This window comes from Gracilinanus agilis, chromosome X (assembly GCF_016433145.1).
Source record: "Gracilinanus agilis isolate LMUSP501 chromosome X, AgileGrace, whole genome shotgun sequence".
In the NCBI taxonomy this organism is placed as follows: Eukaryota; Metazoa; Chordata; class Mammalia; order Didelphimorphia; family Didelphidae; genus Gracilinanus; species Gracilinanus agilis.
The window spans coordinates 5,461,665-5,473,911 of NC_058136.1; the positions used below are offsets into that span (position 1 = coordinate 5,461,665).

A 12,247-nucleotide genomic window follows, 5' to 3' on the forward strand; every position below is an offset into this window, starting at 1 on the left:
CCAGCCTGTTTGAGCTGTAGTGGGTAGCTGGGCTGAGTGTCAAGAAAGACCTACCTTTGACCCCTGCCTCTGCCATTTACTAGCTGTATGACCACAGACAAGGTACTTCTCTCTGAGCTTCAGATCCCTCATTTGTAAAATGGAGTGACAGTTGACATCCATACAGTGCTTGAACAAAGAACCAGACCCAGTGCGAGCCCAGAGAGTAGGGAATGGCCAAACAGTCCTTAGGCTCTCTTGGCTCCTAAGCCTCCAGTTGAGACTAGGCAATAGTACTTAATCAATGTTTACTTCCCAGGCATTGCTCCCACATTCATACTGTCTGCCCATCTCCCATTCTAGAACCATAATCGAATCAATAATCATTACTAGTGGAAGAGGGAGCCCGATCTAAGGCTCTATCTGATAGATACTCGGCATTCCTGTGACTTCCCAAGCTAAACTACCCCTCCCTGGGCACTGTTTCCCTATGCTGTCTCCCTCTTTTAGAAACTGAGCTTCTCAAGGCCATTAGGAGGATGACCTTGTTGCTGTTGTTTGTCCTTTGTTTTCTTTTTTTAACCCTTCACCTTCCGTCTTAGAATCAATACTGAGTATTGGTTCCAAGGTAGAAGAGTGGTAAAAGCTAGGCCATGAGGTTTAAGTGACTTGCCCAGGGTCACTCATACAACTAGGAAGTATCTGAAGCCATATTTGAATCCAGGATCTTTCATCTCTAGGCCTGGCTCCCCATCCACTGATCCAACCAGCTGCCCTCCTTGGCCCTTGTTTTCAAAGAGGGCCGATGGCATCACAAGTAACATCTTGACTTGTGCCTGAATTGGACTAACATGAGGCGGTTGCAAAGTTGTCAGCCTCACTCTGTTTCCAGTCATCCAAAGCTAGTGGTAAGACAAGGTGCAGTGACTAAGCCTGGCGCCCATATCAGATCCCCAGTGCTGAGCAAAGCACTTTGTCCATGATAAGTACTTCATAAATAAATGCTATTCCCATGTACCTCTCTGGTTTGATAGACTCATCTGTGTTATTGAATTCCTAGTAGCTTTTTCTCATCAGCTCCCCATCGGCAGAGACTAAATGAGCAAGTTTGAGATCTGAGGAGTCTCTAGGAGATATACAATTCAAAAGGGTTCAAATGATAGTACAAACTGCTCTCATGTGGAGAGGGGAGGCGTCCACAAAATCTCGGCCCTCCTACTTGAAAAGATTGGGAATCACTGGGTTACACTGCCCCACTTCTCATCCCTGCCTTGGTAGCTTTGGTTTCCTATACCACGTGGTTGAATGGCAGCTTGTTCAGGTTGCTCATTGGAACCTGGACCTAAACCCAAATCCTATACAAATGAAAAGGGCCACTGGCTAACAGATCATCTGAGATCTGAATGCCTCTGGTGACTGAGCCCTTGAATTCAGGAGTCTGGTTCTGGTGGGTGCTCCTGCTTAGAACGCTGTCCCAAGGGAAAAAAAACCCATCTGTAGACTAGACTTGCTAGAACTCGTTACAACTTTAATGATGATTGTGGTGGTTCCACCGACACATCAGACAGTTTTTCTAAAGACTTTTATTTTGTATTAAGTTCAAAGGAAGAAAGTAAAAATGATTGTGTTCACAGACAAAGAAATTCAAACATTGTTCTCCATTTCCATAATTTCAGCAGAGAAATGGAGAGAAAACATTCACTGGACAAAAGAAATCACCTAGAAAAACCAAGCAGAGGAAGAGGTTAGGAATCCTTCTCTAGGATAGGGTTAGTGCTATTAGACTACCAGGGCAGAGCACAGTAAGCTTAGCCAGGAGAACTCTTTAGATTTGGGAAATCAAGATCAACTTCTCTACAACTGTGGTGGTAGTGATCAGCTTGCCCATGCCAAGGAGGCTGACGAACTGTCCTCCAGCAAGGTCTTCTGTCATTTAAACTGGTTGTCAATCAAGGTCCCTTTCATCTTGGCTTTTTTGGCTTCTAGCTCAGCCTAGAAAGAATGCAGAGCACCCACTGTGAGTTCTTTTGTTCCATGCTCCCAACCCCTTCAGTCTCCCCAAGCCCTGGCTCAGAATTCTAGCTTGCTTACAAAGTATGGCCCCATAGATATGGGGTCTATAACTTTGGGTTTTTTCGTATTTTGAAAAAACAAACATGTATTTCAACATCATGTCTCCTTTGACACCCAATGTCTTGTGTTTTAAGATTGCATCTAAAACCATCTTCCTACTGACTGCCTAAACTGGATCCATGGTCAAAAAATGGTGAAGCAGCTCTGGTCTACAGAATCACTACTCTGAGACACACTAAAGGGTCCCAATGAAGCCAAGAAGGGCCTCTGAAGAGAGAATGAGGCACCCCCAACCTACTGAGCAGGTGGAGATACATGGCCAGACAGGTCAGGCTCAGAAGCAGGTGCCAAGCACCATGTTTGTGGCCCAGTCCTCAATTGAACTGTAAGCACCTGGAGGGCACTGGTTGCTTTTGGTGGGTTTTTTTAACCTCCCACACTTAGCACAGTGCCTGGCCCAGAGTTAAATGCTTATCCAGTGCCTGCTGACTGACTGATGATTGAGTGAGCGACTGCTTTCCGGGCCTCCTTCCCCACCTCTATGGGTGAAATTGCCCACTGGCCATGTCCACCGTCACTCACCAGCTCCTGAAGCCGTCTCTTGCTCATGCCCTTACGCTCCAACTGTTTTTCAATCACTTTGGCGTTCTGTGCATATGAGTCGGCGATTTCTCTCTGGGAGAAAAAGTTCAACACACAATCACTAGACTGGCTTTTTTAAAACCCTGATCTTCTGTCTTCAACTAAACATCAACCAAAAGCAGAAGAGCTGCAAGGGCTAGGTGATGGGGGGGTTATGTAACTCACCCAGGGCCACATGGCTGAACCCTGGTCCTCCCGACTCTCTATCCTCTATACTTTCAACAGTAACAGCCTCACTATGAGGGGCTCCAAATATCACCTGGGCAATAAGATCATTATGCTGACCACCAGGAATCTAGCTGCTCCCCTGGGAAAGATGAAAAAAGCTCAAGCCCCTCCAGCTCATCTTTCCAATAATCCTAAGAGGTCAGGTTTCATCTTCACCCATTGGTAAAATAACATCCAACACATTTTCCAGCAAGCAGCTCATGTTAAAATACCAGAAAGACAACTGTTGTTACTAATAGTGTCAGCCCAGTTGGGAGAGAAGCAATGTTTCAAAAATGGAAAGACCTGACCTTGAGAAGGAACAGAGTCTAATTTATTTTCTCAAGGAAGTTCATTAGAGCAGCTGCAACTGGCCAGCTTTGAAGTCTCCTTTCTTCTCCTCTCTTCCTACTCCTTTTCCCTCCCATGGTTCATTCCTTTCCTCCACGCAAACGATCCCCCAATTTCTCCCCAGAGCATCAACTCCATATTGACAGCTATCAGATGGACCCAATCATTCTCCTGCTTAGAAAACCTCCTATTGACTATTGGATAAAATCTCAACTCCTCAGCTTGGCACTGAAGGCCCTCCACATTCTGACTCCAGCTTCCCTTTCTAGTCTGATTTGACTTTACTTCCCTTCACAGCTCTAATCTGGCCAAACTGGAGGACTGTTTCCTACTCATGTCCTATGGGCTCACTCCTTCCTACCTTCCTTTGTTTCATGCAGGCCATGCTTCTCTCTCCCCACCTATTGAGAACTTCTTCTTCTTTGGAGGATCAGCTCCTGTCCCTCCCCTGCTAAGTCCTTGTTGTCCTCCCCTTTTCCTATGGCACTGGTCTGGCTACCTTCTTTGAGTGAATCTTACTCAATTGGGATGATAATAATTTATAAGCATTTTCTCTCTCTCTCTCTCCCTCTCCCCCTCCCCTCCTTTTCCCTCTCCCCTCTCCCTCTCCCCACACAGGGAAACAAGTAAGTAAGCTCTCAGAGGATGGGTTTCAACCAGGGTTTCATCCTTTGTGCTCCTAGTACCTCACCCAGTGCCTCCCACTTAGCAGGAACTCCTGATGAATGTTTAGGGAGAGACACTCAGCTCCATCGAGGGGGGAAAGTGACAGCTGGTGAGCTGTAGCCAGGCCTGAAAGAGAGCTGGCTTAATTCCATTTTAGCATCACATTTTCCACTAGAGCCTGGGATTTGGGAGGAGCCAGACAGGGGCCCCTTTTCAACTCCTCTGGAAAAAGGAGCACTTACAGCCTCAATCTCCTCCTCTTCTTCATCAATGGTGGAGACAGTGACAGAGCTGAACTTGCCCATGTCCTTCGTTCGCTTGGTCATCATTACCTGCAAGTATAGGGAGCAAAGAATCCAGTGTCTGCTTCAAACCAGCTCACTAGAAGGTCCAAATGTCCCTGTGTCAGAAGGCCACACCGGACCAGTAGTCTGAAAGGCCACAAGTTTGGACTTTTCACCATTTTTTTCAGAAATAATTTAAAAACTGATGGGAAAAAAACAGGTTTTTTAAATGCTGAAAATGAAGATCTTTTAGAAGGAATATGCAATAAGAAATTTAGATTTATCTAGGACTTTAGAGTTACAAAGCATTTGATAGATTTCATCTCAATTCCTATTATGATTAGGAATTAGTCCCATATCATCTCATTACCCATTACTGTTGTTATTAGGAATTATCTTCATCTCTCATTTCCTATGATCATTATGATGATGATTAGGATTTATCCCCATATCATTTCATTACCTGTTACTGTTATTAGGAATTATCTTCATATCGCATTTTCTATGATCATTATGATGATGATGATGATCATTATTATTATTATTAATTATCCTCATTTTACAGATGGGGAACTTAAGGCACAGAGGAGTGAAGGGATCTCAAGATCCCAATTATTGAACAAGGCTCTTAAGTGAAAAATAACATACTCACACATGCTCAAATCTCCTTTTAGGGAAATGAAAAGCTCCTTGTTAGGATTCTGGGGAATATGGCGAGTTCTCAGTAGGGAAAGCCCCTTTCCTGACAGAGATCTGCAATTTAAAGTCTTAGAAAGCTGTCTGAGAGAGACTGAGAAGTTAAGAAGCTCAGCCAGGACATGTCCCTTCTAATAACTTGAAAAGTAAATATTATTAAAATAGAGGAGAAAATCCAATGTTGGCAGGGCTGCAGGGCCAGACGAATTTTAATATGCTGCTGGTGTAAGTGTAAGCTGCTGCAAACATTTTGGAGAGGGAGCCATATGACAATCTGAAACTGGAGGAGAAAAACCCTTTCAAATCTGCAATTTCTTGGCTAGAACTCTGTCCTGAGAATATCATAAAGGGAGAGGGAGGACTTATCTGGACAAAAATAATCATAGCTACTCTATTTGTAATAGCAAAAAGTTTGAACTGCCGTATACTAATGTTTGGTGAATGGCTGGCTAAATCGCAGTACATTCACGGCCTGGCAACCTGCTGCCCTTGATCAGGGCCAGTCTCAGGGTCAAGAAGACTAAGGCCAAGTCTTGTTTCCTTCACACCCCAAGATGACTCTGGGCAAAGTCACCTAACCTCCTACCTGCCAGGTGCTCACTGTTAAGTAGGGCCTAAATTATAGTCAGTCTAAGACTAGAAGCTGCAGTCCAATTGCCAATGTATAGTCAAAGGTAATTTCCACACAGGGAGTCCTATGTACCAGTGAAATGACAGAGCCTCCTTCAGCCAAATGAACACAATGGAACCGTGTGGTGCTGTCAACAATAACAACAACAACTCCAACAATCATAAATGCAGAGAGTATAAGGAAAGAGAGAGAGACTTGGAAAAGGTGATATAAAAGAAAATCAGCAGGTCTAGAATTGTGCTCCCATTTAACTCCAGACCCTCTCTTTGACTCTGCCTGTCTCTGTCTCTCCCCCTTCTTCTTTTCATCTGTCTATCTCTGTCTCTGCGTGTATGTATGTATGCATATATGTACACATGTTTTATATAGCATATATAGTTTAGAGTCACGTGTGATATGTGTGTATACCCTTGTGCACGTGCACACACACACAAACACACACATATACACAAACACACAAATATTTTTAAAGGCAAAGAGCAAAGCTAGAAGTAGCAGACCTTAGGTGAGACCCAGAAAGGAACGCAAACCCAAGTATTCACTACTTTGTCAAATGCTAAGGGTTTTAGCTAAGATCTTCCTCCCTATTTTCCCATCTATTTACTCACTGCTATACCAAGTTGAGGATGCCCCAGGTTTTTAAGCTTTAAAGGAGACTCCATAGAACAAATAAATAAGTGCATCTAGAAAGGGCATTCATTCCTGTCCCACCGGGAAACTGTAGCAGAGATAGATAAAAATGGGAGGTGCTCCACCTATCCTCCCTGGCTTCACCAGGTAACTGGAGCCTTAGGTCTCAGTACCAGCTATGGGAGTGTCATTTTTCTTACATGACAGCAATTACCTTCTTAGGAGGTTCTTGTTTTTGACTGTATATGTTGGTTTTCCCAAAGCCTTGGCCAAACTTGACAACTGCTCCATCCACAATAAAGGTCACTGGGGCATTCTTCTGCTGGTGCTGGTAAAAGAGCAGTAAGCCACACCTGCAAGGAGAAAAGATTCAGATATTGGCACCACCGGCTCTCATGGTGTGCCAAGAAAAGAGGAGGTGGCCATGGTAGAGTCAAAGGAGGATCCAGGTTGGAATCAGTCATGCCTTTGTTCAGTAGGACCGTAGGATCCCAGGTCTTGAGCTAGAAGAGACCTCCAAAGCCACCGAGTCCAACCACGTCATTTGACAGAGAATGGATCTGAGGCCCAGAGAGAGTAAGGGCCTTGCCAGGACTCTAGGACTATTGAGTATCTGAGGCAAGATTTCAACCCAGTCCAGTAGGCATTAGAAACAAGTCCCACCAATGATATCACGATTCTAAAAAGCTATCACTGTTCTCAGGTAGTTGAGCATATGACTGGAAAAAGCCTGGTATTTTGAATAAGGAGAACTGGGAGGCAGAAAAGCTGTAAGCAGAATAGGATAAGGAAGAAAAATAGCCCCAAACAATCAGAGCCCTGATATAGTAGGAGAGGTTCACAACAATGGCAATACTCACTTTCCACACTTCTTCCTGAATTGCCGTTCTATGCCTTCAGGCCTGCAAAGACAAAGGGAGAGGTCACAGAGAAGAAAGAGTCTGACTGGTGCCACCCTGCTCCCCCCCCCCACTAACCGGCGACCAACCGTTCTCAGCCACATCACCTACTGTCCTCAGTGTGGGGGGTGGAGGGGGGAGCCTCTGGCTCCTCACTTTATAGACTGAGGGACAAGGTCATTAAACCTCCCCTAGCCCACCTGCAGAGAGCTACAATTGATTTCTGCTGCTGCCTCCCATGGGCCAGTGATTTGCCTTCCCTTGTGAATGCCAGTTTGTACCTTGCTCTCCTGACACAAACAGTTTCTCTTTAGCAACTGGACAGAGCCCCTCTGAGAGCAGCTGCTAGACCCCAGCTGTCTCGCTCTCATTCTCTCTCTCTCTCCCTCCCTCTTTCTCTCTCCCTCCCTCTCTCTCTGTCTCTGTCTGTCTGTCTGTCTCTCTCTCACTCTCTCACTCTCATTCTCTCTCTCTCCCTCTCATTCTCTCTCTCTCTCTTGCGCTCGCGCATGCACTTGCTTGCTGGCTCTCTCCCTCTCTCAGACAGACAGACAGACAGACAGACACACACACACACACACACACACACACTCACACACTCTCTCTCTCTCTCTCTCTCTCTCTCGCTCTCTCTCTCGCTCTCTCTCTCGCTCTCTCTCTCGCTCTCTCTCTCGCTCTCACTCTCTCTCTGGTCTGTTCCAACTCTTTTCATTAATGCAGGAAGGAATCCATTAATGAAACAACAAAGAAATTCAAATCATATGAAATATGATTCCCCCAAATAGGATCTGAGTATCACAGAAGCAGAAATAGGAGGACCCTTAGAGGCCATCTAGTCCAACCCTCTCATTTGACAGATGAGGAAACTGAGGCTCAGGGAGGGGAAAGGACTTACCCAAGGGCAAACAGACAGTAAGCTTTGGGCAGGGATTTGAACCCAGATGTCCTCTGCCTCCAGAACCAGTGCTCTTCCCACCACACCACACTGCCTCCTCTTAATCTCAGACCCAGTCCTCTGCTTTCCTGCAGTGACTACTTTTTCAATTCCTCTGGATTCAACTGACAAAGCCAACTGCCCCTAAAACTAACAAATGGGCAGAGAATTGTTAGCAACAGACAACATTGCCACACACCTGGGGAATAACAAATCAAATGAGGCAATCTACTTAGGTCTATCCAAGGTTGAAAGAATTCCAGCCTGACCACAAAGCAAGGAGAAAGCTATAGACCAGCCCGGTAGCCACCCACACTTGCTAGGATGCTCTCTGTCCTAATCTTCCTAGTTACAGGCACTCTCTTCTAGAGAGAGTTGGCATCTTACCTCCGGAGATGGACACTCTCCTCCTCTTCTGTGTTACAGAACTTGTGAGCATGTTTGGCTGCATCAATTACCCGGGCTCGGTCCCGGGGCCTCATGGGTAATTTCTCTAACTGGCAATCTGAAGAAAGAAAGGGAGACGGGTCACTGAGGGTCAAGGCTCAAGGGAAAGACTTGAGGAAAGTCCTTGTAACACTATTTTCCACCCCCACCACTTTTGAAACCTAAGATGTTTCATTTTCACTGGTATTTGGCACTGTATTTTTTTTCTTTAAGATAACCACTGTTGCTTCCAGCTAAAATGTTTACGTGGGCAGCTGGGGAATCTTCTTGGCCTGCAACTTTAGCAACAGGAACGGGCTGATAGGAGTCTTTTATCTACCCGTGCTTAATACAATGTTTTGTGAGTGCCTCACAAATACTATATCAGAAATGAGGCCTCAAACCATGGAGGCAGCACTGAATTCTAATATAATTTTATTTTTTTAAATATTTTTCCATGATTCTATGATTCATGTTCTCTTCCTCCCCTCTCCTCTCCTCCCTCCTGGAGCTGACAAGTAATTCCACTGAGTTATACATGTATTATTACTTCAAACCTATTTCCAATATTATTCATTTTTCTAATAAAGTAATCTTTTGGAACCAAAACCCCCGATCATATACCCATACAAACAAGTGATAAGTCATATGTCTTTCTTCTGCATTTCTACTCCCACAGTTATCTCTCATTGTAGATAGCCTTCTTTCTCATAAGACCTTCAGAAGTGTCCTGGATCATTGAGTTGCTGTTAGTAGCAAAGCCTATCACATTTGATCATCCCACAATGTTTCAATTACTGTGTACAATGTTCTCCTTGTTCAGCTCATTTCACTCTGCATCAGTTCATGGAGGTCTTTCCAGTTCTTATAGAAATCAAGCAGTTCATCATTCCATTACCATCATATATCACAATTGCAGCACAGAATTCTAAAAGGAAAGTTGGGTCAAGTGGATGAGATGCTCTCAAGAATCTAAAATGTAACAATACAAACACAAGCACAAGCAATCCCACTGAGAAAGAAAAAGAAACTATCCAAAGAGAGCAAAGTGGGCACGCCAAGAACTCACTGACCAACTTCTACTTTAAAATATATGCCCACTGAATTGGCAAAAATGGCAAAAGATTAGAGAATTCCATGGCAGAGGGGCTGCTGGAAGACAGCTTATGCTAATTCACTCCTGGGGGGAGCTTCAGCTTACTCCAACCATTCTGGAAAACAATCTGGAACTGTCTCAGAAAATTTACCAAACTGGTCGCCCCCTTTGACCCATGGATCTCACCACTAGGCTCTATATACCAAGGTGGTTCATGGCAGGATGAAAAGGCTGTATGCATGAAAAGAGGCATCAGAGTATTATGTGTGATCAAAATCAATAAATAGCTGAAAAGAGCATCAGTTTCCAAGGAGCAGGAAATGGATGTAACAAAAAGAAGGCATATCAACATAATAGGACATTCCTGCACCAGAAGGAAAGAGAAAGCTAAACTTGAAGGGAATTTGTATGAATGGATACTTGGTAGAAAAAGTGAAGCCAAAAGCCCACTCACTATATCTACACAGATACAAAATAAAGGAAGACAATAAACTCAGAACAAATCCAAGCACTCAGGCTTCCTTTGGATTAGCAATTGTGCGATTTATTATCACCTGTAATCACTCCCTCTATCAGGCCATTCTACTTAACCATTTCAGAGAAATGTACTTCTGGGGGGTGTTTAGTGTCAAGTTCCCTGTTGCAAAACAAAGGCATTGGTAAAATTTTTAAATAAAAACTATGATGTACAGGGGATGAAAGCAGAAGGAAGTTAACTTCAGATAACTCAAAAATCAATGGCAAAGTCCTCCAGGAATTGATGCAGAGTGAAAGGAGCAGAGCCAGAAGAACATTGTACACAGAGACTGATACACTGTGGTAAAACAGAATGTAATGGATTTCTGTACTAGCAATGCAATGACCCAGGACAATTCTGAGGGATTTATGGAAAAGAAAGCTACTCACATTCAGAGGAAGTGGAAACACAGAAGAAAAACAACCACTTAAACACATGGGTGGATGTGGGCATGGTTGGGGATGTAGACACTAAACGACCACACCAATGCAACTATCAATAATATGTAAATAAGTCTTGATTGATCACACGTGTTAAAAACCAGTGGAAATGTGTGTTGGATATGGGGGGGGGGGGGTGAAGGGGAAAGTAAAAACAAGAATCATGTAACCATGGAAAATGTTTCTAAAAAAATATTTAAAAAAAACTCAGTGGCATCCTGTAAAAAATTGGTGGTGGCCCGGGGTGGGTGCTCAGAATGCAGTGATTGACAACAAACACTGAATGTCAATTGAGAAGGCATTTGGAAAACCATGCTGAGTGTATAATTGAAGGGGGTCAAAGACAGTGGACAAAAACAGTTACAGTAACCCTTTTTATTGTGAGGATGCCCACTGGTCATAGAATGGCAGAAAAAATCATAATATAGGGATAATATGTCAAAATGGTGAAAAATTATAAATATGATGGCTTTGGGGGATCTGAGAAACCCTGTATGAACAGAGGCAGACTGAAATGAAGACTAGGGGCATCATTGCCACAACCATGATAGTGATGGAAAGGAGGAAAATGACACTGAGAAATTTCAGAACTCTCTCGTAGGCAAAGAAGTGCTGAACTATGGGTACAGAATAAGACATACATTTACAGACCTAACAAGTGTGTTTTATTTTGCTTGACTCTATTTCTTTATTTAAAGAGTAAAGAAGATGGATGAAACATTAAAAAATAGCAAAGGAGAAAAGGAAAAGTTCAGAAGCAGGCAATCAAGCAGGGTAGTTGAGTTACTATCAAGTTATACTAATATCCATTTTTAAAAAACCATGTAGAAAACAGAAGTTCATTGTTTCTATATTTTTCTTTTTTTTAAATTCTTTGTACAATGAAGTTTTTGTTTACTTGTGTCCATTTATTGTAGAATAAAAAATAAAAAGTATTTAAAAAACAAAACAAGAAATTATGCTAGGGGTGAGAGGAAGGTCCAGGAAGGGAGAAGACCATGACTAAGATAAGATAAGATAATTTCCACAAAGTAAAGAGACAAAAGTTGTTACTCAGTTTTTATCTTGTCTCTGTTTTCTCTACCAGCATTTTCTCTTCCAACTTCTAAGAATTGAACAAAAATTGGTAACACTGAGTTAAGGCAAGAGATTATCTAAGAGCTGAAACTGCCAGGCTCAGTCCGTCCCCATCTCAGAGTAGGGTACTCCAAGATCTGGCAGGCACAACCACTGAGTCAATGTTGGCAGTTTCAGAAAATACATGGAAACTGAGAGAAAGACTGGAGATAAATGTCCTAAGGTTCATATTTTTTTTTTTTTATTGGGAGACAGGGGGAAGGGACTTATAGGTTGCTCAACGTGATCTGAATTCCTGGCAAGACTGTCAAGTCTATTATTAAAGGAACATCTTGTGAGCATGTAGGAGGTTCTGATCACCTAGTGCCATGAAGTCATGCCAGACTAACCTCACTCCTTATGAGACAGGTACATCAGAGGACTGGAGTAGACATGATGTACCCAAATTTGATCAAAACACTTAACCAAGTGAGGCTCTCATGTGCTGTTGGGGGACATGATGGAAAGATGTGGCCTAGATGATAATACAATTGAGATGGATGGCTGAAGAGGATCAAAGCCCTAGAACTGGCAGAGAGAGACTTCAGAAGCCAACTAGTCTAACCCCTTTATCTATCTATCTATCTATCTATCTATCTATCTATCTATCTATCTATCTATCCATCTCTCTCTCTCTCTCTCTCTCTCTCTCTCTCTCTC

At 43.3% G+C, this 12,247-nt stretch overlaps 1 protein-coding gene across 1 annotated transcript; it reads right to left on the reverse strand.

Annotated features, from left to right (window-relative positions):
* Positions 1-1,552: 1,552 nt before the first annotated feature.
* On the reverse strand, positions 1,553-8,542 carry STEEP1 (STING1 ER exit protein 1). Its single transcript, XM_044682594.1, has 6 exons — positions 8,380-8,542; positions 7,020-7,061; positions 6,374-6,512; positions 4,161-4,250; positions 2,635-2,727; positions 1,553-1,971 (listed from the first exon to the last, which is right to left on the reverse strand). Exons 1-6 carry the CDS (start codon positions 8,472-8,474, stop codon positions 1,909-1,911), a joined length of 522 nt encoding a protein of 173 aa, XP_044538529.1. The 5' UTR covers positions 8,475-8,542; the 3' UTR covers positions 1,553-1,908.
* Positions 8,543-12,247: the final 3,705 nt, after the last annotated feature.